This window comes from Hippopotamus amphibius, chromosome 12 (assembly GCF_030028045.1).
Source record: "Hippopotamus amphibius kiboko isolate mHipAmp2 chromosome 12, mHipAmp2.hap2, whole genome shotgun sequence".
NCBI lineage: Eukaryota > Metazoa > Chordata > Mammalia > Artiodactyla > Hippopotamidae > Hippopotamus > Hippopotamus amphibius.
Genome location: NC_080197.1, coordinates 18,640,115 through 18,666,722, shown reverse-complemented (window position 1 = coordinate 18,666,722; position 26,608 = coordinate 18,640,115). Strand labels below are relative to the sequence as shown.

The 26,608-nt window shown below is 44.2% G+C and overlaps 1 protein-coding gene across 1 annotated transcript in view; it reads right to left on the bottom strand.

Moving 5' to 3' along the window:
- The window catches only part of PTPRT (protein tyrosine phosphatase receptor type T), a 1,046,874-nt gene that overhangs the window by 106,152 nt on the left and 914,114 nt on the right, over positions 1 to 26,608 (bottom strand). The window contains exon 17 of the mRNA XM_057701613.1: positions 11,802 to 11,950. Within this exon, the coding sequence (XP_057557596.1) occupies positions 11,802 to 11,950 (149 nt within the window). The remainder of the gene's footprint in view (positions 1 to 11,801; positions 11,951 to 26,608) is intronic.

Below are 26,608 nucleotides of genomic sequence, written 5' to 3'. Positions count from 1 at the left end.
CAAGATGTAAACAAATAAGCATGGCTCTTTTCCAATAAAGCTTTATTTACAAAAACAAAGACTGGGCTGGATTTGGCCTGCGGCCTGTAATTTGTTCACCCTGCTGTAGACAGAGCAATGGCATGGGCAAAGGCCCTGTGGTAGAAGGAATGTGAAAAAGGTGGAGCACTTAGAGAATAAGGTAGTGTGGCTGGAGCTCACAGAGAAAGGGACAGTGAAATGTGAGAACCTGGAAGAAATGAGCAGGGTAAGGTCTGTATATAAGATCTGGATGGGGACTTTGGTTTTTAGCTTAAGAAAAATCAGAAGCCATAAAATTGTTTTAGGCCAGGGAGGTACGAGGCAACAAATTCACATACAACATATGCCTTGAATAGATCTCCCTAACTGCTAAGAAGAAAATGAGAAACTAGAGAATGACAAGGATGAATATGAGGGTTATTTAGGGGCTATGGGTCTTATTGAGGTAGGAGATGATGGTAACCTGGATAAGGGTGGAAGTAGTGGATGTGGATGTGTTCTAGATACAGTATATCACAGATGTAGAATAATCAACACTTGGTGTTGAATTAAACGTGGAAGGTAAGGGAAAGGAACATGTCAAGATTACTGTATATGGTATCTCTGCTAAACGTATCTTTGATAGCATGTCTAACAAATTCCCCTTGTTTTTACTGCCAAGGGATTGAAATTTTACTTTCATTTCCAGCCTCCATATAATTAGGAAGTCAACTCACATGGCTGGTGAAGTGAAAAGTAAATCACCCGAAGAGAGATGAATTACATGGTTAATGGGCTAGAATAGCTTCCCTTCACCAGACACCACTCTCCTTGCAGCTTCTACACACACCTCGACTAGGTGTATCATGCCATATCACTGCCATATCAGTGTTGTCTGTGTTCTCTAAAATACCATGGGATTTTGGGGAGTAGAACTGCCTTTTTCCTGTTTGTGTTACTAACACTTAGCCTTGTGGATTGGGAAGCTCCTCACTTGACATCTGTCATCTCTAGAGATAGGTCTGGGTTAGAGACATAATAGATGTCCGGTGGTGTAAAGAAGTTCCTTTCAGTCCAGTCAAGAGCATCCTACTGAGCTAGCCTGACTAAACATCATGACATACTCTTTCAGAAGCACGTAGGAGACCACCTAGAGAATGATGAAGACAGGAATGCAGGGGACAGAGGGATCTTGCCTGTCCTTGCCACTCTGATTCTTTCTTCCACTTCCAGCAATATTGCTTTGCAAAGATGTCCCCTCTCCAAACCCCTATCTCCTGTATTATACCTGTTGTCCACCTCTGTGGGCAATGGACAACCTACAACCTGGGCAAGAACTTTACGTGGGCTCCTCAACCTCTGTGATGGCTCAACCTCAACTATGGTTCCTCCATGGACTCTCCAAGCTATATAGATCTACTTCCAACCACCGATATATAAATCAGACTTTAGACTTCTAAGAATTTCTATTTTGATTCAGAAAATTATGCTTTGCATGCTGAGATCCTAACATAATCTGGCTGAGTAGACAACCATGAGGCCACCTAATCCATGAACTCATTCACACATTCCAAGTTCTATCTCAAGGTCTAGGTGGAGGACCAGAAGGTCTGCACTTGGGCTAGTCTCATAGCCCCTTTCATAGACCCCTGTTTCACTCTCAGCTTTAACTGACTGCTTTTCTGTAGGCATTTCTAATAGGTAAGTCCTAGTTCAATGTTCTGATTCTTCCATTAACTTGCTAAGTAACGCCAGACAATGTGTCCCATCTCAATGTGCCTCAGTTTCCTTACTTATGGCAAAGTCTTCAATCACCTTGTATATACAATGTAGCAAACATTTATACCTCCAGGCCAGACTCCTCTGCAGAGCTCCAGGCCCATAAATCCACCTGCCTACTTGACATCTTTTCAGTGACTCAACAGCACTTCAAACCTAATTTGTCTAGATCTGAACTCCCCCTCTTCTGCTTCAAATCTGGCCTCTTCTTGTGCTCATTATCTCATTTTATGTCATCACAACCCATTTAGACTGAGAATAAGCAGAAAAGGAAAGATTCTGGTCTAAGTCCTGGGATGTTTGAATGCTTAGAAGAACCAAGAAAGAGGCATGAGCAGAAATAGCTGGGGAGGAAGGAGAAAAACCAGGAGAGCATGGAAGTCAAGCAAAGAAAATATGTCAAGGACAGGCTGCTGATAAGGCAATCATATAAACCCCAGTTCAAACCTCAGTCTGGTTTCTTGGTAGCTGTGTGCTCTTGAGCAAGTTACTTAAGATCTCTGCACTGCAGTTTCCCTGACCTGCCTCACAGAATTGTTAAGAACATGAAATGAAATGATGCACGTAAAGTGCCTTGTCCAGGAATTACTCAGAAAATGTTAGCTAGTAGAATTATTATCTGTGTTTTCAGCTTACCAAGGTTGTAGTTTTGAGCTGAGGAAACAACCCTGGTCTCTAAGCTCAATTTATTCTGCTACCTAGCAACTATATATTTACATTTTCAACATCACTTCTTTATCCCTGATTACTTTAACAAGCACTTCCTAAGAGCCCTGTTGCAATTCAGGACCACCTGTGAGGTGTAGAGAACAATTCTATTTTCTTCTCGAGATGTAGTGGCCTAACATAAATTGTCAAAAGCAACTTCAGCTTTGTAGCTTTACTGAGGTTTCTCTGAAAGGGTATTAAGGAAGAATGCCTGGGCCAGCTCACGATGAAAATAAAGGTCTGTAGCTGATAAAATGCTGTCCCTGCTTATTTATACTGGAAAGCTGAATCTATACAAATCACAGAGAATATGAGGCCAGGTTCCAGTGATACGCAAGGGCACCTAACACTGGTATCCCTCTAATTTTCAAACAGATTGCCCTTCCTGGAAAGTGACTTTAAGCACGCTACAAATGTAAGTTCCTTCTCAGGCAGGTTCTAGCTACTGTTCCAGGTGTACCTCTGGCCACATGCTCTCAAAACAAAACACCCTGTACTTCAAGGCCCATTCCTCGAGCTCACCATACTCCTTACACCTCCAAGCCTTTGTCCCTTCTATGTGGGGCAATCTTTTTCTTGCACTTCCTTCAAATCAAAATCCATTTCTTCACATAGATAGTACTGTCTAACTCACTTAGGCAGAATTAATCACCTGCTGAGCCTCTGATCAGTGTTCCTGGGGCACTATACATGCCTTTTCTCTATCACTTATCACATTTATTGAAACTAATCCCCACTTATGGATTGCCTCTTGGAGGACAGTAATATCCCTGAAGGCAGAGACCATGTCTTACTTATCTATACAATCCCTAGCTTGCATGGCATATAGTTGGCAGTCAAAGAATAAAGGAACACCTCAGCTATTCCCATAACTAGGAGATGAAAAGTATTACACAATTTGAGAAGGTTTGATTTGTGCAGAAATTGGATTGGGGGGGTCTACATTGGAAGACAAAGCCATTATTGACTATACTTCAATCCTCTGAAGGAGACCAGGGGACAAGGACTAGGTCACAGCTCCCAACTCTAGCCCAGGTTTTGCTAGTGACTTAATGAGTGACCTTGAGAAAACTCTCTGGGACTCAGTTCTTCACCTTTAAGATGAGAAGGTTGGATCAGATGGTGTCCAAGGTCACTCTGAGTTTTGATGGTCTATTATGTCCCCCCTTTGAGTCTAATATTCTTCTCTGACACTTATCTTAGTTTAACTCCTTAATGCTTGTGATGGACAATCTGTTTACTTTCTCAAGGCCACTTAAATTTCCATTTTGCATTTCCAAGGAATAAACAATTCCATTGAACTTTGGGTTGCCAGGAACTTAATAAGCATGTCCTTTCATCTGTCAGCCAAATGGATGATTGCAAAATATTCAATAATCTCTATAAAGTATTCAAGAAAACTGGCAAGCTTATAACATTCAATTCTTCTCCTAGATTCAATTTACTCCTGAAGCAACCAGAAAATATAATTGTCCCTGCAAACAGAATTTTAGGCATTTTTGTTTTTAATTCCTCTTCACGATGTTCTGTTGAGCTCTTGGTTTCACTGTGTTTACTCATGATTGCTTTTCCTTGTAAGTTTCCACTCCTTTCATTCTGACTCTCAGGTTGTTTGCGGTTCAGACAGAAGGAGAGAAAAGTTACAGAGATGGTTGTGAAGGGACCCCTGGGTTTAGGGGTCCGCATAGCTACATACAAGGCTTTAGCAGCCTTCAGGTCCAACATCTCCAGGTAGCCCCTCTTCTTGGTGCATCCACCCTGAGAAAGGGAAAATTAGGCTTTCTCTCTCAGTGTGCCTGCGACTGTAATATCAGAGACAATTTTGCACATAGAAGAACCAGGGCTTTGGAGTCTGATAGTCCTGGGCTTTACTACTAGCCAGAGATTCTTAGACTTGAATGTGCATCTGCATTACCTGGAAGGCTTGTTACAGACAGTGATTGCTGAGCCCCACCCACAGAGTTTTGGGTTCAGCAGGCCGGGGGTGGGGCCCAAGAATTTGCTTCCAAAAAGTTCCCCAGTGCTGCTGATGCTGTTGATCTGGGGACCACGCTTTGAGCACCACTGCTTTGAGCAAAGGACTCAATGTTTGTCCGAAACTGAAAACTTTAATTTCCTTCTCTATAAAATGGGAATAAAAACATCTGTCTTACAGAGGGTGGTATAGTGGAATGATCTTGATTGTGGGCTGAGGGGTGTCACACAGACCCAGGTTTAAGTTCCAGCTTAAAAACCTGCCATTGAAAACTATGAAGCCTTAGGCAAGTTCCTTATTCTTTAAACCTCAGTTTCCTCACCTGTAAATCATCAGGGATAATCCTAACACTTATTTAATCCTCCCAACATGCCAATGAGATAAGATAATGCATATGAAACACTCAGCTGGAAATGGGCTCATCATTAATGTTCAATAGATAATAGCTGGTATGATGAATATTAATAATCTAATAATTATTATAATTTGAGGCCCCAAACTGGGAGGATTAAGTGAGCTCCTTGGCTAACACAACTAGAAATCAAAAAATATCTCAGCACACTGGGATGACAGGGTCATATCTAACAAGAAGACACAGCACAGATGAAATATGAAGTCTTTACTTGGGCCCCCCAAATCCCGAGCTGGAAGCTATGTGCTCTGCAAGAGGCAGCTATGTGATGGACATTTGGAGGTTAATTCAAACGTGAGCAGTGTGTTCTGAACCCCGGTTGGGAACAGAGAATGAGAGCGGTGGCAGCTCTCTGAAATTCCAGAAATTCGGCCCAGTGTAGACTTGGAAACCACACACTCCACAGACATGGACTACATGGAGACAGATGTGCCAATCCAGATTTTGAACAGATTGGAAAATAGAAATGTGTACTGGAGAAGGTTGATAGCTGATGTGGGGGCTGCTTAGCCTGAGGGTAGGACCTGCAGGGCACACAGTTGGCTGCAGTCCAATAGCTGGGGTTGAGGCTGGGAGCTGCAGGAAGAGAAAGACTGATTTCATTACCCTATGTGACACCAGAGGGCAGACAAGGGCCAGCGTCTGGCTACTGACCAATCCACACTTGTGTGCAAAATCAGGAATGAATGGACGGATGTTAGAGAGCCGATTTCAGCTTAAAAGAAGACAGAATCCAGTACCAGAAGAGCTGGAACCAGATGTAGGCTTGAAGCTAGAAGATCTTAGATGAACTCCAAGTCCATCATTCATTCACATATATATACATACATATTTGGGTTGTGCAAAGATGCTCACTGTTGGACCACGTGTCTCCCACACCAGGCTGTGAGCTCTCTTTCTTGCTCATCTCTCTCTCTATCTATACAGGGTGTGGGCCAGCTCAGGAATGCCTGAGGATGGGATGAGATAACCTGGTCTATAGTCCCACTTCCTAAGAAGTTCCTGGTGCAACAATTCTCACAGGTCCCTCCTGGCCCACCAGGCAGCTGCCTTCTTACAACAGGAGTTTTGGGCTCTGAAGTGGATAGAGGAACCCAGAGGAGGCTCTGTCCTATCAGCCAGCAAGGTTATTCACATTGATTTCCTTTCTTTCCTTCACCCCACCTTGTGATGGAGAGAAAGCTTGAGGTTGGAGGAAAGACAAGATGCTTGATTTAGAAAACAGAACATCCAATCTGAGGTCCAAACCTCACTATCTATTCATTGCGTGACCTGAGGAAGATCTTTTAATATCTCAGAGAACCAGTTTCCTCTACTGTAAAATGGGTTTGATAATAAACATACCAACTGGAGAGGGTTACTGTGAGGATAGATTGAGATGCTAGATTTGAACTTGCATGTCCCAGAGCCCGGTACCTGGTGGGAATGTGACTAGCTCCGTGCCAGTACCCAGCCACAGACTCTGTGCAGGATACTGTTGTTGTAGCAGCTTCTGCCCACGTGGTAGAAAAGCTGGCTGACCATCGGCAGAGGAGTCACCAGCAGCCTCACACAGTGAGACCAGGAAGTAGTGAGAACGACATTCGTGGTGCAGGAGAGGGAACACGGGTTCTGGGATCAGATAACCCTATTTTGGCTTCCAATCCCATCCCCGCTCTGTGTGTGTGTGACTTTGGGCTTATTTACTCCAATTCTCTGAAACTCAGTTTCTTCACTTATAAAATGGGAATAATACCTAATTTATAGGGTTCCTAGGAGGCTTAAGAGTGGGATTTATATAAAGCATACCATCTAACACATCGTAGGTGCCAATAAAAATGATCTTCCTATTTGGGCTTTTGTTACTAGAAAGCACAGAGCCAAACTGGAATTTGAAAGTTGCCAGACTGCATACTTAGATTACGTTTTTGTATAATGGAGTTATATAAAAATAACCTGGTCTTGATCCTCTTGTTTTCATTTATGTTTTTCTGATCCTGATTATTTAATTCTCATACAGCTGTTTTATTGTAGGCGCTTTCATGGATTTTTTTTTTCCTAAATTCTTTGCAGAACTAAGTGGATAAAACCTAACTGATATCAGGAAATACAGATCCTTATTATGACTCTGCAAATGCCTGATCTGTGTCATGGAGTCTCTCTGAATCTCAGTTTTCTCATCTGTAGAATGGGGGTAATAACAAACCAACCATCTCTCTCACGGTGCAGGAATAAGGACCTGTGGCTCCAGGATTTTGCAAAAGGACTTTTGTAAACTATGAAAAACTTAAGGGACTTCCCTTGTGGTGCAGTGGTTAAGAATCCGCCTGTCAAGGCAGGGGACACAGATTCGATCCCTGGTCCAGGAAGATCCCACATACTGAGGAGCAACTAAGCCCCTGCATCACAACTACTGAGCCTGCACTCTAGAGCCCACAAGCCACAACTACTGAGCCCACGTGCCACAACTACTGAGCCCACGTGCCACAACTACTGAGCCCACGTGCCACAACTACTGAAGCCCGTGCAACTAGAGCCCGTGCTCCACAACAAGAGAATCCACCACACTGAGAAGCCTGTGCACCGCAGTGAAGAGTAGCCCCCACTCTCTGCAGCTACAGAAAGCCCGTGTGCAGCAGCAAAGACCCAATGCAGCCAAAAATAAAAAAATTAAATAAATAAATAAAAATTAAAAAAACCCCAACAACTTAAAAGTAGGAACACATTATGTTTGAGACAATGCCCCATTCTGTTCATTTTTGTAATTACACCCCTCCCCAAACTGTGCTCGGGACTCAGGACAGGGACAGGCATGTTCTAAGTACTGAGAAGATGGCCGTGAATCTCACCTCCAAGCCCTCGACCACACCTGTTTCTTTACATAGCAGAGAGCTTGATGGCCCAGCAAGGGATGCTCCTTAAACTGCCTTTACCCACCAAACATGAAACTATTCAATACAATGGGAGCAGCAAAATGAAGACAGAGTTTACTCACAGTACCCAATGGGCAAGGGAGTCTGTCAAACGCTATTACATGAAGGGTAGACAGCCAAGCCCCTTATCGTAGAATTCAACAGTGGTTTGTTTTGAAGCATTTTGATTTGGATGGAAAGTAAACAAGGAGAGGATGAGACTATGAACAAAAGATGTAAAGAAGATTTAAGCAGGAATATAAAAGCACCAGAAGAAAGACCCTGAAAATGATCCCAGTGAGAGAAAGATCTCAGAAAAAAAATAACAAGCAGGTACACAGGGCAATAAGATCAAAATCAGATGACTTAATAAAAGCCACCATTTCTTTAAACTGAAAACAATGCACATTGTTGACAGGCACTCCTTTTTCAAGAATGCCAAAGCACTCCACAGCAAGAGCCCATACCTGACAAAGCCCCATCACCCCTGCATCCCAGAGGTCACTGGTTCCTGTACAAAATTGGGAGGCTTGATGGAATGAATGTTGCAGAACTTAGCAGTCCTTGGAATCGAAAACTCAGGAAACCAAACCCATACAGTTGGATGCAAAGGTCGAATTAGGCCAGGGCCCACCTGTTCAATAATGAAATAATTGCTCAGGGCAGGTTTTTCTGTAATCTTTTCCAATGTGATATCTATTCTTGTGCTCTGCCTCTAGCAATGCTTCAACATTTGCAAATAATCTCAGGGCCTCCTAAAGACCTGCATAAGCCAGACAGTCACTTCCCTAACGCCATGAAAATAGATTCAATTTTACATACATCAGGGTGATTTCAGAAGCAATTTCTACATCTCCAGTGTAAGCATTACTTACATTTTTTTTCCCCCTCAAATCACATCCCAGTGGTTCCACAGAGCATTTTAAAAGGTACTGATGCATTTCAGGGCATTCAAAAGAATCCCCAGAGTATGTCTGTGGCTCTAACCTGAGGACACCAGATGCATAGATAGAATCCTAAAACATTCATTGATTCAAACAAATGCAAAATTTCTTGATAATTGAGTATAAAGTCAATTGAATTTAAATTGACATTAATTAAAAGCAGTATCATTAAAATGAATGTACATATACATATACACGTCTGTATATGTATTTGTTATGTCTGTGTGTATATATATGTGTGTATATAATATAAAACACACATTTCAATCTTGGAAAGATTATATCTGGACTTTAAAACATCCAATTAGATTTTATTGGCTATGCTGCTTCTTCCTCTCTGGCTGGCCCATCTACCTCAGTCTTGGGAGCTTTTATCTTAAGAGTCTAAGTTTTAGCCCATGGGGGAAACAGAGGTGATGTTTCCCCTTGAAATCCAAGAAATCGGTGTTACCCCGGTTTTCATTTGAAATCAGAAAGCTTAAGACCAAATACCTACAATTTTGGGGTCATGATGTTTGTTGTGTGTCTTTGACCACATTTCTCTGGCATTCAGAGTCCCCCCCCACCCAGGACATTTTTACAAATGGAAAAAAGTGGGCACAAGAGCCTGGCCTGGACAGGAAAGGTTTTGGGTGAATAGGTACCACTTGGCCAGCACGTGCCATCAGCTAGACACGCGAATGGACTTCCTCGCCCCAGGACAAAAGCAGGACAGTCAGTGACAAGGGAACACAGCCAGAGGCCTGTGGGGTGGGTGCTGCTCGGGGTTCACCTTTAGGGACAGGACAAGCCCAGTTCCTCGCTACCCCCCTTTCCCCCTCTCCTGCCCTCTGTTGGCATCCTCTTTTCCTGGACCCAAGGGAATGTACGAATCCCAGAAATCCCTGGGTGGAGAATGGATTAAGAACTGACTTTGCGGTTAGGCAGACTGCAAACGTGCTCTGCTCTCTCAGAAAAACAGAAGGTAAATATTTACTTATGAAATAATCGGTATATGCTGCCAGGCTTTGTCTTTAAAAGCCATTTTTCAACCTTAAGAAGTACTCAAACTTAGCATCACCAAGAGTGGGCGAAGTGAGAGTACGTGTCTACTGAAATGATGCAAAGGGAAGTATGGGCACAACGTCACCTGTGCAGCGCTCTTGCACCTGAGTGTGATCATGAAAAAAATCAGACAGATCTGGACTGTGGAACATTCTGTGGACAAGTGGGCTAGACTTTTAAAAGATGTCAGCATCCTGAAAGGAAAACTAAAGGTGGGGGGACTGTTGTATTATAGATAAAAAGGTCATGAGAGACGTGGTGGCCAAATATGAGGTGAGCACCTTGACTGGAGCCTGTATCAAAAGATAGTAACAATAAGAGAGAACATTTTAGGGCCATGGGGGGAAATTCAGCTAGGGACTGGTCTATCAGAGATTGAAACAAGGTTACATTTCTTGGGTAACATAATTTTACTGTGGTTATGCTGAAGAGCTGTCCTAGTTCTCAGGAAACACATGCTGAATTCTCTGGAGGTGAAGTGAATGTCTAAAACTTCCTTCTAAAGGGTTCATAAAATTATATATATAGTGTGTGTGTGTGTGTGTGTGTGTGTGTGTGTGTGTGTGTATGTGTGAGAGAGAGAGAGATAGAGAGAGAGTGCAAATATTGCAAAACGTGAACAATCGGTGAATCTAGGTAAAGGGTATATGAGTATTCATTTTACTATTTTTCCAATCTTTATAGGTTTAAAACAAAATCTCTCTTTCCCAAGGCAGCACATCAATATTTGAAAACAGTTGTTGCCTCTTTCAAAGTTCAGCGTCCTTAACCTGGGTGCCTATAAGAACCCCCTGAGTGGCTTTTACCAAATCCATATCCCTGAGTCCCCACACCACCCCCCATGCCCCAGGAGATTTTGATTCAGCAGGTAAGGGGTGGGGCCCAGATATGTGGATTCTGAAACTTCCTCAGGTAGGTGCTGTGGTGCACGTGAGGTTAGGAATCACAGGTCTGAGGTACCCTTGCATCCTGGGTGCATCAGGGAGCAGCCGTGTGACTATGGGAAGGTCAGCCAAACACTGAGCTCTGGATACATCATCTATAAAACCAGAACAGTCACACTGAGCATCTCACAAGGCTGTGGTGCAGACGAAGGTGGTCCACACATACCTGTTTCCTTTCCTTCTTCATCTGCTCATAGATCCCCATCATCCCAAGTTGATCTTACCTAAGTGATTTTTACAAAATATGATTCCTTCCCTTCGCCATCGGCACAGTGTGGGGGGAACATTTGTCTGTGCTCATGTTGCATTAGATTTCCTGCTTTCCTCAATGTGGAGCAGAGGCTTGGGAGTCTAGCATTTTTATGAAATTCAGAAAAGGAACTGGCTTTCAGAAAGTTGACAGCGAAAGTCAGCTCTCAAGTCTGATCACCAAGGTAGCTAGGTTACCAGCCTTGAAGTTCTCCTTTGGATGGAGGTGAACCCTGAAATCATAGCCACTACTATTAGCTTGGGATGCAGTATGAACTCTGTACGAGGACACTGTTGCTCTTGACTAAATGCCACTTGGATCACTGGCTGTGTCTTGAAACCGGTCAAGGCTTGGAAGGCATGGCTTCCGGGTCTGGATAAGTTACTCATCAGCCATGGGATTTTGGAGAAGTCAGAGCCTCAGTGTCGTAAACTGAGAAATGAACACAGTGATAACCTGTGACTCATCTACCTTATGTGGTTTTATGTGCAACACTGTTTTGACAACTGTAAGACACAGTTCAGCATGACATATTTTCCTCCTGAAGGGCATAACCATGCCCTCCTTCTTTTTTACTATTATTAGTTTTAACCTGCCTCTATGTACACAAGCAGCAGTTAAGATGGCATGCCCTCATTTCCATCTGCTTTGGGGTAGATTCTGAAATTCTCTTTTTCACCCCAGGATGGGTGGCCCCAAGTTTTTACCAGAGAGCACCTTCATCCTGGACCACCCCAGGGAAGCATCTGGACCCCACGTCCTACTGACACTGTGAGGGGTCAACAGCAGAGGTACCAGGGTCAAGCCTGACCATAGATGTAGATGTCCCCTTCCCCTTAGTTGGCTCAACTTACTGAATCCGTTAACGTCCTGTGAGCTAGAGGAGAAGCCTTCATCGTTGCGGCTGGCGCTGAGCTTGGTGGTGGGTTTGTCGGCCGAGGCCACGGGCCCCATCTCCCTCTGTGCTCCACTCTGCGTCTCCTTCTGCTTCTTGGCCAGCTTCCTTTGGGACATGTGCAAGGGGAAAAATCACAGTCAGATGGTGACAGTTGCATCAAAGCACCGGAAGATCAGATTGCTCTCTTTCTCCACCCATCATCCTCAACCCCCAAATCTAGTCCATTCTCCAGAAACAGAGTCAAGGCAGGTCCCCCAAGGTCAAGGCGGAATAAACCCAAGTCATCCTGAAACTGTTAATGGCCTCCACTGGGTCAGAAATATGACACTCACCCTGCCTCATCCCTAACAATGGGTGTGTTCTTTAGTTGAGTTTAAAATGGGAAATGATGAGATTTGCACAACACTTCTCTTACTCTCCCTTTAAGGGAAGAAAAGGCAGGGGGATCTTTCTGTTCCTGTGGCTTTGAATGAGATTCAAAAAGGAGTGTGGCCTTTCTCAGGGACTGAGCTCATGAAATAACCCACCAAACAATGGTAGCCTGAAATAGAGGCTGGTGCGGGCAGCGGGTAAGGGTGGAGGTGAGTTAGTCTCATAGCTCAAAAGAATACAAGGTAAAGCAGAACTGGATGCACAGTTATTCCCACAGCGACCCTCAGAACCAGATGGGCATTTAGGATAACGATGATGTTGGTCATGATGATGATGGTGATGACAAAGTAGAGCAGTGATGCTCAAACTCGCGTAAATTAGCATCGCTTAGAGAGCTGGAAAAGCACACGAATCCTAGCTGCTATTCTTGTCTTTGTAGCATCACCACTGGTCCAACTGCATCCCACTGCTGGAATCCTCTCTCCCACCGTCCCGCTGTGGAGTCCCATCCCCGCCTGGATTATATCAAATGATGGAGGCTTTGGCACCTCACCAGGAGACTGAGGGTTAAAAAGTTTTCTGTATGGATTTGAAATCTACTCCCCTTGAATGCCAGCTACTGCGTCTTAGATTTACTGTCAGAGATATAAAATATGACTAACCCCACTTGCATGTGACAGTTGTTCAAATATTTCTAAATAAACAACCTGGTCCCTCTGAGTTTACCCAACATTTATGCATCTAAATATAGTAATTATGTTCCTATGATATGGAAGGCTATGGGTTGTGCATTAAATATCCGGAGGGTAAATTCTTCCAGGTCTTTTGCTCCCTGTTTCACAGGACTTGGCTTCACTTTCAATCTCGGTCACTCCTATTTCAACATGGAAAGAACAGATGTCCCCAGAAAGGTCAAATTCAGCACCAGGGAGGAAATATTCAAAGGTGAGCCCATCTGATAATGAAATAGGCCGTTTCAAGAGGTAGTGATCCCCTTGTCAGAGGACGTATTAAAGGCAACGCTAAACCTAGACTTAGAAGTAGTTTAGAGGCTTTTGTCCAGGATCATTTCTAGTTTGATGGTATTCTCCTTTACACGCAGTTGCTCTAGGTGTAGACCGCACAGGAGGATGGCAGATGGCACACTCCAGTGAGGAGAGAGAATGTATAAAAGGAGTATTGACAAAGTGAGCAGGGTATAAGGGGAACCCAAGCTGTAATACAGTGATAGGAGAGCTGTTTACCACCTGTGAGTCCAGAGGGACAAGCAGAGGAAGCAGCGACCAGAGCCCAAAGAGGAGGCCACATGTACAGAAGCAGTGATCTTCTCCCAAGGGATCCAGCCAGTCTTGGATAACCTCACAGGAGGGGAACCAGAGGCGTAGATTCCCTGACAACAACCTCCCCTCCCTGCCCCTCTGACCTCCTAGAGTGGCTCTCATGAGCAGAACCCAACTGGAAGCCAAAAGCATGGCATCCATTTAGATCTTGCTCTGTAAGCAGAGAGCACAGTAGGGAAGCCTGGAGAGTGCATCTGGATCCAGGAAGAGAAGAGCTTTTGCCTCCCCCATTTTGGCCACAATTTGAAGACAAATGCAGCCTAAAAAGGAATTCTTCCTTTTTTTTTTTTTTTTTTTTTTAATTGGCCTGGGGAAAGAAGGGCGCTCAGGAATAGAAGCGCATCTTTCAGTTAAAATGCTCTGGCCACAGGCATGCTTCTCCACTAGTGAAACTATTCCAGGCAGACAGAAAAACAACAAGAAATGAAGCCTTTGGGCACTCGGGCCTTTCCTCACCATTGGCAGGCAAGCGGCCAGCAGATAGGGGGAATGCAAGTCAAAGAAAAACGAGTAATTCTGCTCCTGATGACATTTCAAAGTTTTATTCTTCATTTATTATCAAAAAGGAGTGTGTTTAAAAATGTATATGTGACCTTCTTAATCATAAATTTGAAAAGATATACAGCAGACTCTCTGCCTCCGAGTTCTGCTCACACTGCCCAAGCAGGATGTAAAAGGAAATCCGATAAGAGAGTTAACTTTCACACTATAAATGAGTGTGTATTGGAGGCTTTGATATTTCCTTAGGGCAGAACTCCCAACCCACTCTCATTCCACTCAAAGTGAAATAATATGGAGCGAGTTGTCTTAGGCACAAATCATTGGTTTCCAAAGGAATAATAAAAGAAAGGCCTTGCTGCATCTATGAAAAACAGCATTTTACAGAAATGTTGGGGTAGCTCTGAACACCTGGATAAAAAAATTTTTAAGTGTAGCCTCTCTAAAACATATAGATATTTAAAAATTGGACAACTGAGTTGTAAAAATCTCAGGTGTTTACATCCCTGGTTTTTCGCCCATGGTTGACACTATGTTTTCATGGTGGTGATGATGCTTGTAAAATTTAAAAACACGGAGACAGGTGTTTCAGCTACAACATGGAAATGGAAGGGATGTAGAAGGAAATAAAACACAAAACCATACGTTTGGGATCTTATTCAAAATTTAAGCACTGAGAAACGCTCTTAGTAATTTAGGGAAAATCATATTCACTCCCATAGTCACAGAGTTCAGTTGATCCGCTTCCCTCTTTTTCCTGAAGAGTGAGGAACATCCAAACTTGTGAGTGGGGTGTACAAGACCCTTAGCCTATAACTCTAGGCTTCAACTTGGCCTTATCTGCCACACATGTCTCCTTTTAGGAAACACCAACTACCTCATCTCCCTCTCCTAACCATTCCTCAGTACTGCTTACTCCTCAGTGTGCCCCCAGTCTTCTCCCCGGGCCACCTCCTGTTCATCCTTCAAGGCTCAGTGGCATTCAAATGTCACACCTTCTCTGAGGTTTCCTCTTGCTCCTCTAAACAGATGTGTGGTTTTCTCTTCTGGGTTGACTCTTCCATTGAACACAAGTTTATTTAGCACCTACATGTGCCAGTCTCTACTAGATGTAAGAAGATCACAGTGTCAAACACCAGACATGACCTCGACCTTCATAGAACACAGAGACTAATGGCAAAGACAGGCACTAAACAGGTAAGTATAGAAATCGAAATAAAATCACAAAGGTGATGAAAGCCAAGAAGAAAAAATACATACAGCTAGGAGAGAGCAGCAAATAGCTGGTGTGAACCCTGTCAGATCAAGGAGGGCCTCGTTGCCATATCAACAAAACACTTGACTAATCCAATTGTACTGATTCTACTCTCCTACCCAGGAAGGCAAGAACCTCTTGGGTGAACCTCTTTCGACTTCTTGTTCCTACTCCAGTTTCTTGCTGAGTGTCTGGCACATAGCCGGTGCTCGATAAATTTGTTGTGCAAATTTATATTTAAAAGTCTACAATCTAAAGTGTAGAAAAGACTGTCATCCTACTCTGCAAATTATAACCACTTAAAAAAAAGATATATGCAAAGAAAGAGGGAAAAAAAGCCACATGAAATTAGTTTGTGACCTGAAATATTTCTACTTAACAAATATTTTGGTCTAACAACTTAGCATTTCCTTCCTGGAATGTTTGAAGAATTGATGGAAGGTGCACAGAAGTCAGAGATGTTTTTTTTTCCCCTCAGAGCCCACAGAATAGCCACAGCTATAGAATATTTTTTAAAAAACCTCATAAGATAGTCACATGATACATGAGGTGGTCACATAACTCATGCGGCCCTCAGCTCCCTCAAGACTCAAGTATGTGTGACTTCCTGAACTTGGAATTTTTTTCTCTAGTTGTTCTGAAATTCCTGCCAATTGGGTCACACAGTTTCACCAGCAGGGGGTACCAAGAGCTGTTAAAAAGAGAGCATTGCACACACAAGCCTATCTATTCCTCTGCTGGGTCATTTCTAGAGGTAAAGAATGTTTTAAGACATAGCAATCTGAAGTTCCCTGCTTCTGACAGGTTGGGATGATGTGATGTGGCTGGTGGTATTCTTCCTTCTAACAGATCACTCGGAGGTCTCCCTGACCTTTGCTGGTTAGCTGAGTGAGGGTAGGGGGCCAGGGGTGTGCCCACAATGGACCATGACTTGGGTGGTTTATCCCGAGCTCTTTATAAGGGACGGTGGCAGGTGGAATGGTTCCATGGAGAGGACTGTAGGGCTGTGGAAGTTTCTGGAATCATCGAGAGGAGGAGGAAGAGGGATGTTTCTCATGGAGAGGGAATATTCTGGAATGCTCTCTTCACACGTGACATCCAGTTCTGTGTGGCCCCAGGGGGCAGAATTAGAACCACTGTGTTGGCTTGACACAAGGAAGAAATTTCTAGCAAAGTAGAACAGCTTGGGTCTCTTTTGGAAGTGCCTAATTCCTGAATTGCCCTTCTCATGTTTTCTTCTTTGGCAATCTTCTCTTCACCTTTTAGGGACCAACTCAAAGGCCCCCTACTCTTAGAAGTCTCTGTCTCCTTCCCAAAGTTAGTAGCTTATTTCTCTTTGCACATACATTTGTTGAAAAAATATTTAATGAGCACCTACTTTGTACCAGGGTCTGTTAGACAGAAGGAGATCATGATGTGAAAAGCCAGACACCACCCCTGCTCTGTTTAGGCTTTTGGAAGTAATGAGCTCCCTATTACTGGAGGAGCTCAAGTAGAGACTCAGAAACTACCTAGAAAAGAGGTGGTAGGGATTCTAGCATCTGGATTCTGCAAAACCCCTGAATATGTGGGTGGAGGACAGAAGACCCCGGGCAATTGCGGGAGAGTGGCGGGGGTTCCATAGGGTTCTTCCCTGGATGTGAGGAGCCATGCCCACTTTCCAGGGGGGGACACTGACCAGGCGCTCTTTCCTTTCCCCATAGGGTTTTCCCTGACCCATCCTCCACTGGCATCTCTGGACACAAAGATTGCAACCCTGGAGCCAGGGAGATATCTCCGTCCATAGGAGGCAGACAAAGAAAACACAGCTGAAACTCTTGAATCTCTAATCAAATTTATGTGTCAGAACTGGAAGGGATCTGCACCATCCTCTCATTTTATGAAAGAAACCATGGCCCACATGGAGGAGGGGTTTAGCCAAGGTATGCAGCCTATCGGTGGAAGCCACAGGACCCTAACCCTGCTTTCTGCCTGCCAGCTCAGGACACCTGTTCCAACTTTCCTCCACCTCTCCTTTCGGATTAAAACTAGAAGTGCACGTTCAGTCCCTGGTAACGATTCTGGCCCCTTATGAATGCAGCAAAACCTCACCAATCCAGACTCCACTAAGTCAGAATTACTGTGATTGATGCAGAGGCTGGGCCACACCACCACAGAGTTGACAGCGTCAACGTGGACATGGGAAGGGGCAGGAGTAAAAGGAGAGCACACCACTTTCTCTTCCCTCGGGAGGCAGGGTGGCACAGCAGTTAACATCAGCTTTGGTGCCAGACAGCCTGGCATCAAAACCTGGCTCCACCTCAGACTAGCTGCGTGAGCTCTTGCAAGTTACTCATTCCTTTGCACGTCAGTTTCCTCCTGTCTGTAAAACTGCAGGTAGCAGCAGTGCTGCCTGGTGTTTATGACGATTAAATGGTGTGTGGTTACCAAAGCATCTTCCCCAGTGCACGGTACACAGCAAGCACTCAATAAATGCTCTCTGGTACTCTTTTGACTACAGGAAACAGCTATGTTGATTTAAATGGCCTCATTATTTATTAAATGTGAGTCCTCTAAAATAGATACCCTGAAGAATGGCTTTTCTCTAAAAACATTCTTTGACGTATTCTATATAGCTGTGCTTCTCAGCCTTGGCTGGGGAGCTTTAAAAATTACTGATGAGCTTCTAATTTAATTGGTTTGGCTCTCCAGGTACTTGTAATGTGCCACCAAACTTAAGTACCACCGATGTAGACCAGTGATTCTCCAAGTAGTCTCTGGACCAGCAGCATTGGCTTCACCTGGGAACATACTAGAAATGCAATTTCTCTGGCCCCACTCCTGGCCTACTGAATCAGAAACTCCAGATGAGTAACAAGCACTTAGGCAAGCCTAATACATGCAGAAAATGATATCCCCATTGTTGAGAACCCACTCTTCAGCTGATCAGAATTAGTGAAGAGTCCCGATCACAGCAGAGGACCAGGACCAGGAGGCAGGACACCTGGGAACTGACATCTAAGAACTACAGCAAGAACTGATGCTTTTTAAATGACCGTTACCGGTTGAAGTGCGTTCCCCTAAAAGATATATTGGAGTCCTAACCTCTGGTACCTGTGAATGTGACCTTATTCGGCAATAGGGTCTCTTTAAAAATAATCTCAAACATTGTATTGCATCTGTACAGAATTAGATATGTTACAACTTTAGAGATATTTTACTAATACGACAGGAAAAAAGTCATCTTATTACTATTCATTTTGTCCATTCATATCCACTCTCAGCCACCTCAAGTTAAAAAGGAGATACAATTTTAGAAAAATAAGGAAAATAATGAAGTGTTTCTTTAATAAGATAGCAGTTTCTAAAACTTCTCCCCAAATCCTACTAAAATATTTTTAATGCAAAGAAAAGAAGGGAAAACTTACAATTGATTTCAAGTTTTCTGGAATCGAAATTGGTGGCCAGTGCAGCCTTGGAAATTGGATCTTTATAGATGTAATCCAGCTAACGTGGCCCTAATCCAGTATGATGTGTTCTTACAAGGAGAGGGCAATTGGGGATAGAGACACATGGGGAGAGGGCCATGTGAGGACAGAGTGGAGGGAGGCAGCTGCAAGCCAAGGAAAGCTGATGATTTTACAGCCACCGCCAGAGACTAGCAAAAGGCAAGAAGGATTCGACTCAGCCTCAGAGGGAGTATGATGCCACCAATGCCTCGATTTCAGACTTCCAGCCTCCTGAACCGTGAGCGAATACATTTAGTTGTTTGAAGCCACCCAGTTTGTGGTACCTTGTTATGGCAGTCGTAGGAAGTGAAATACAATGACCATGAAACAATAAATCCTAAATTTATTGCATTTATTTAATAAACATGCATATAGCACGGATTCCTTTCCAGGCACTATTTAAGGCTATTACAAACACAATGTATTAACTTCTTTAATTCTCCTAATAACTCTAGGAGATTGGTAGTATTACTAAACTAACCTCATTTTGCAGATAAAAGAATGAGGCAGAGTTGAAGTAACTCACTGAAAGCCACACAGGCTTTAAGAGATGGAGCTGGGATTCAAACTCAGGCAGTCAGGCTTCTGAATGTTCTTTAAGATTCCTTGCTATGTCACGCTAAGCCAAGGACCCACACATGTATAACTTTGTCCCAAAGCTTTCTCAGCTGGCTCCTTTCCTCTCCAGGCAAACACACACTGACATATAAGCACATACATGCAGCCCGAAAGCAGACATTCATACCCACTCACATCCTTGAGGTATTACACATCCTATCTGCTCATTACCTCTGTTGGGTACCGATCCTGGAAGATAACTGGTGGATCCTTCCTCTCCTACTGCCATCACCCTGGCCTGGGGTTTCTCCATGCTTCCACCAGAATGGCAAAGTTATAGAAGCAACAGCAGCACATCTTATTACAATTTGAAAGGCCAAGGGACCTTGGCCACCACCTCTGTCACCTTCATTTCTCTGCTGTATTGCTCTCCCTGTCTGAGCATCTACCCACCTCCCTCTGCTTCTCTTCTCAGCCTGTGGCTGCCTCTCTGTCTTCCTTGCCTAGATGGGCTCTCTTTCTACTAAGGACAGAGTCAGACTAAGTCCGACCATCCTCTGGAGCTGGCAGGGGAACCAGCATAGCAGAGGACTTAAGACAGACGCAAGGCCCTCCTGCTGCTGGGTACATGGCCACACTACCCCTTAGATCCTCAAGCAGAGGTAGTGGGAACAGCATCGGCTGTGCAGCCAGACTGCCTGAGTCCAAGTCCCAGCTCCACTGTTTACTGGCTATGTACCCTCGGACAATTACTTAGCCTCTTTGTAACTCAGTTTCCTCATCTGTTAAATAGGGATAATTACTGTGAATTCTCACAACAGCCATTTGCAGTAGATGTGGGCTTATAAATATGAAAGTACTCACAACAGGATCTGTCACCTACCAAACAAGCTCCATGTAAGTGTTTGTTAAATACCAGGCAACAGTAAGGAAATAAATGCTTCGAAGGAACATGAGGACAGAATCTCCAGCTCAGATGGTGGGAACTTCCCTGAATGCTCTCAGACCCCTGGGCTCTGAAGCCCTGGGCTAGGCAAACAGCCCTCTGTCTTTGGTGCTGTGGAAGTATCATGGACCTTGGCCGCAGGCTAACCTGGTTCTCTAACCAGCTGTGATCATGACTGTGTGTCTCTCTCTACGAGACTCCTGTGTAGAAAGGTATTTGATAAGCCCTATTTCACGGAGTTTCTAGGATGATTAGAAATAATATGTGCTAAATCCCTAGCATGGTCTTTGGCCTGTAACAGACACCAACAAATGCTATTTCTTTTCCTTCCCCTTCTTGATACTGGCTATGTGCATTCCTTCTTCGTTGCTTTCTTTTAATGTTAACTTTCTATCTGATCTGCTCCCTGCCACGAGCACTCCAGTGCCATCCAGAGCTTGTGCTTATGTGACCATAAACCAAGCCAGACAATTGGGTAGATACTCTTCTCCCAGTCATTGGGTGACCCTCATTTTCAGGCCATTACAGGTTATAGAATCTTGGATTCTCTGGGCTGGAAAGGCCATTGGGGTCCTCCAAGTCATTCTCCTACCCCAGCTTGGAGACCACTTGCAACACCCCCAGCAAGTGGATATCCCCCCCAACCCTGCAACTGTCCAACTCGAGAGACAAGGACTCATCACCTCTTCAGGCAGCCCTTTCCAGAAGTGCAGGTCCCTACAAGAGCTGAGGCTGAGCTGAACTCCGCCTCCTGCTTCCTATGCCCTCTTGGACACACATCGATGGTCTGCCTGCTGCATCCATCTAGCCTAAGCATGGACGAATGGATGGCCATCATCTTCCAAACTTTATCCCAAGCAACCTCTTCCAAACAGTCTCTCCTGATTGCTGAGACTCTGTGTTCCTTCCCCAGTTCAACAAACCTCCTTCTGCATTTCACACCCCTGTACCCCCACTTCTTCTCAGATCTCAATCCAGGGTTCCCAGGGGTGCTCTCCCTCTTACCCCCAGCCCACCCCAGATCTTTACTCCCCATCCAGAAATCACTCCTGCTTGCCAGATGGTCAGCTTTCAGGGTTCTCTCCCCTGCTAGACTGTGACCACAGGGGCAGGGCCTTGTTCACCTTGTGCAGATAGAGCCTTGCTCAGTTTTGGGCACAAGCAGGTACTCAGTACATACTTGCTGAATTAATGTATTAACAGATGATCACACATCCTTCAAGCTCCTTCTCAAACATCACTTCTTCCAGGAGGCCTTTTCTGACCTCTGTTTTATGGACACACCTCACCTCTGTCTTGTATCCTAGTCATTTGCCCGCTCACCCTCCTTGACCCTCATTATAACAATTTGCAGAATGTATATTAGTTCATATCTATATTTCCTCTAGCACCTAGTTCAGCACTTGCACGATGCTGTAAAAGCTTTAAAAGTGTTTACTGATGAAATGAATAAATGAATGGCACTTTTAATTCATTCATCATCGCTCCATTCCATATTTGAGCATCCCCGTGACTTAGGCTTGACACTTTGGATCTGCTTCTGCACAACGTGTCTCACTGGACGGGTTCAACTTGCTATTCTACAAGGTGGCCTTTTGCTGCAGATGGTGCATGGCAGTCATTCTCAAACCTGAGGGTACCTGGGAATCACCTAGGAAGCATGTTCAAAGAGGGATGCTTGGGCTCTACTCTCAGAGTTTCTGATTTGGTGAGTGCAAGGTAAGGCCTGAAAATTTACACTTCCAAGTTCCTAGGAGATGCTGGGACTATCTTTGGAGAATTACTGGTCTGTGGGATGTCATCTCCTGCCCCACTGGGGAACACATGCCATTTATCTGCTGTCTTTTCACCTGAAACCTTATTCCCATCACACACCCCATCCCATTTCTCTGAAAACTGCCAATAAGCATAACGTACCCTTTAATCGAGGACTTCCATGTGCCTAGGACTTTATCCTAGTAAAATAATAGTAAAAAAGGAAGATACACATATTATGTAGATAACACTGGAAAACACAGCTTCATATATGCCAGGGGTTCTCAACCATGGCACTACGGGCATTTTGGGCAGGATAGTTCTTTGCTGTGGGGTCTGTGCTGTGCATTGCAGGACATTCAGCTTTATCCTTGACCTCCACCCGACAGGTTCTAGTAGCTTCTCCCACTCCCAGGTGTGACAATCAAAAATGTGTTTAGACATTGCCCAATGTCCCCGGGGCGGTGGGCAGGGAGTGTGGGGTGGGTAGAATCGCCCTGCCACTGATTGAGACCCTCTGGTAAACACATATAAACGTAACAGTTTAACATTTAGTAAACACTACCATGTGCTGGATACCTAGAAAACATCTGTAATCCTCACAGCAACACTACAAAGTGGTGATTATTTCTTTTGTTTTATAGATGAAGAATCCAAGGCCCAGAGGGTTAATCCTAAACTCCTAATACAGGTAAAGGGACCAGGTGGGATTTGAGCCCCAGCTCTTCAGCTTGAGCCCTGCTCTCTCCCTCAGCCTGCTCTTTCTTCTCCTGGACAGCAAAGGATCAGTTACAGCCTCATAAATGCCTAACAATGAGGGGGGTGGGGGCTGGTCCAGTACATTATGGTCCATCCCCTGGCTGGAATATTATGCAGCTGTTACAATGATGGAGTGCCATTAAAAGTGATAATGATGTAACAACATAGAAAAGTGCTAACTGGATTACATTAAGTTAAAAAAAAAAAAACCTAGAAAATAAAACTGTGTCTACACTGTGATTACCCCTATGAGAAACTCTGTCTAAGCTGATGTGTTAGATTGAAGGTATTAAGGATAATTTTCCTTTCTTCTTTGATACCCATTATTGTTATCAGAATGTCTTTATGATCATTATGTTTAAGTAGCAGCAGGGTAATGAAATTCAAGATGTTAGCTTTGTCATAGGTCCATCTTCCATCTGAATGAGTGGAATTCGAGCGCCTCTAAATCCTTGAGTTAACGCAGAGGATTGGCACACTCTTACTCCCCAGCCCCCCAGAGCACTGCTGCATGTATGTTTCTGAACCAGAACATCTCTCCTTGAACTGAACAGCTTCCTCCGAGCTCAGCCAGCTGGAAGCGTAGGAGAAAATGGCTCTGAAGGCAGCGGTGTGGATCACTGGGGGAGCCAGGGCTGTTAGGAACACAGAGTTCAGGAGCAGCAGATGTGTGCGTCTGTCAGAGGGTACCGAGCAGTGCCCTGGCCTCATGCATTATGCATCAGGAGTGGCCCGGCACCCTGGTCCGGCCGTGTGGGAGAAGTCTTGCATAAGGAACATCTGATGAACTGATTGGAATGTCAAAATGTCATTAAGGAGAAATGAATGGATGTATTACTTTGTCTGTTAACAGGCAGTGCCAGCAGGACGACTGGCAGCCGGCGGGCTGCTCCCTAGCCCAGGACAGACGGCGTCTGCGATGGAGATTCATGGTCTTGATGCAATGTGAGGTGCTTTGCGGGGAGAAGAATAAACAGAAATGCTCCGGCACTTAAGCGCCGTAAAATCACAAGCATGAGATAAATTAATTAGTGTACACTAGGAAGGCGGCTGGTCTGTCTGCACTCCTGGGGAAAGCCAGAATGAATGGCACTGGGCTGGAGATGACAGGTCTCAACACCAGCCACCTAAAGAAAGCAATTGAATTTAATGTGCAGTCATAAACAGCAGCCGATGGAAAGATACGTCTGGTCTGCGTTTGTCTTTTTCACGGGTACCGCTTCTGCCTATTGCTCCAAGCTCTTTGTATCTGTGGGTCAAGTGTCTTAGGTGACTCTGGGGGAGACCCAGAATGACTACCATTTGCTTTTAAAGCCACCATGGGCGAGGGTGGGGGGTGATGATGCTATCGTAGTCCCTCAACACGGGGGGAAGACTCCCAGGAAGCCTGACTTCCCCTGTGGCATCCTACATTGACGGTGGTCCGTTCTCTGGTGATAGGAGGCTCACTAGCTCACATTCAATCTGTTCTATTACTGGATAAGCATTGTTAGAAAGTTCTCCTTCACGCTTCTCCAGCATCTTCCTGCTTGTAACTTAACAACCAAAACGATGAGAATAGCTAATGCTCACTGAGCATTTGCTAGGTGCTAGGCACTGTGTCCTGGTCAGGTTACCACCTTATCTTGTAGCATTTGCATGTTAGAGTGCAGGAAACGGAAGCCCCGAGAAGGGGAGAAACATGCTCAGGACTGCATAGCTAGGATATGGCAGGGCCAGACCCAGATCCAGGTCTGCCTAAAACTATGTCCTGGCATCTTAACTATCACACAATTCAAAGTCCTATAACCTTCTCTTAACAGAGCCTGGCTTTTAGAGCAACACAGAATATAAGAAGGCAAGACAGATGGGAATCAATATTTTGAACATGTTGGGTACTTTGCTAAGTATCTGGCTTAGGTTAGCCTACTCCATCTTTCATGGAACAGCCTGTGTAAATGAAGTAAGTTACTATTTCTCCACCTGAGCCCTCTCTTGTCTTTTTCTTTTTCTTTTTTTTTTGGTCTCCATGTACATTGATTTTCTTATATACAAAAATCAGTCTCCTTTCTATATAATAACAGTGAGCAATTGGAATATGAAATAAAAAGAACACTACCATTTATAACAGCACACCCCCCCCCCCCAAAACATTCAGGTATAAATCCACCAAGATATGCGTGGGACCTGCATGCTGAAAACTACAAGAGCGTGATGAAAGAAATCAAAGTAGATCCACACAAATGAAGAGACGTACCATGTCCCTGGGCCAGACGACTGAATATTGTTAGGATGACAGATCTCACCAAACTGATCTACAGATTCAATGCAAACCCCATCAAAACCCAGCAGGATTTCTTGCAACAAGCTGATTCTAAAATGCTATTGTACACTTATTCTAAAAGAAAGAAGAAGGGGGAACAAAGCCTTCAAACCTTAACTGTTCAGAAAATGAAAACCTGACACCTGTTGTCATGTTACATATCATAATCGTCTGGGTACCTTTTTAAGTAAAATTATTTCTCTCTGTCTGGCGTGGCTGCATTTCGATAAAATCCTCTCCACAGCACAACCCTACTTGTAAGACGTTATACACAAAAACATGTGAAGACACAAAAGGTTACTCTATAAAATTAAGAGTGAGACTCAAGAGGCCTATTTTAAAAACGTCACTAAAACAGCCCCAACCCTATCCTCTCTTTAATCTCTGCCCTTATTTCTCAGATTATAAAATGTCAGACAACCGTAAAAAGAGGAATGAGCTTGTTCCTGTTTGAGTCTTGTCCCTTTTATAGAGTGAGTACATTAAAGGAATGCAGTGGTTGGTAGAGGTCCCGCCCCCTGCAATTACAATTTGGAGCAATGGTTATACACTTTCAGGTAGAAACCAGCTTTGGACCTTATTCACCACTTATCCCACCTGGTCTGAGAGGGTATAATTCTTATCAGTTCTGCTGTCATATAAAGTAGCCTCCTTCAGAATTCTTGTCATACCCACCTCCCAACCCATGAAAGGAACACAGCACCAGTAACTGGCAACTCTGTTCCATGGATTTCTTTCTTTATGTAGCTGTGCCCCGGTCAGTTCGGTGAGCCTTCATGTCCTTACACTTAAAATACTTCCTCCCTGGAGTGACTCAAAAATTTCATGAGCTATCTACACGAAAGTACTCTGTAAACTGCAGAAACATGAGTGGACATAATAATAGAAAACAAAATGCAATAATAACTACAACGTACTGAGCACCTAGTATGTACCAGACACAGAACCAGATGTTGTACATGCGCTGCGTTATCTTATGCAATCCTGCCAAGTCCCCACGGCAACCCTCCAAATTTGGTATTACTGTCTCCCTTTTACAAGATGTGGAAACAGAGGCTCGGAAAAGGTAGGTTAGAAAGCAGCAGAGCCCAGGATTCAAATCCCAAAGTGGTCCCTGCTCTTTCACTACAATGCTGCCCCTAGGTTTTGAGTATTATTTTCCTCACCACTCAGAGCTAAGGCAAAGCGCTGTTTAAAACCCTGAAGGAGCAGGAGATGCAATCACAGAGGTATGTTTTAGTGAGCAAACTGCCCCCAGCCTAGATAGGTGGAAGGCACCTGCGTGACAACACAGTGGATGTATACACTTTGAATCAGCCATGGAGCTCCTGGAAACACCTTAGATCCCACATTTTCATGGTAGTTTTGCTGCGTAAAGCAAACATAAGACAAAAGAATTTATGAAATCCCATATCAACCATATCTAAGCTTAGATTTTTCACCAGAAGTTCTCTCTCTCATCAGTAGATGTAAATATTAAATGACACGGG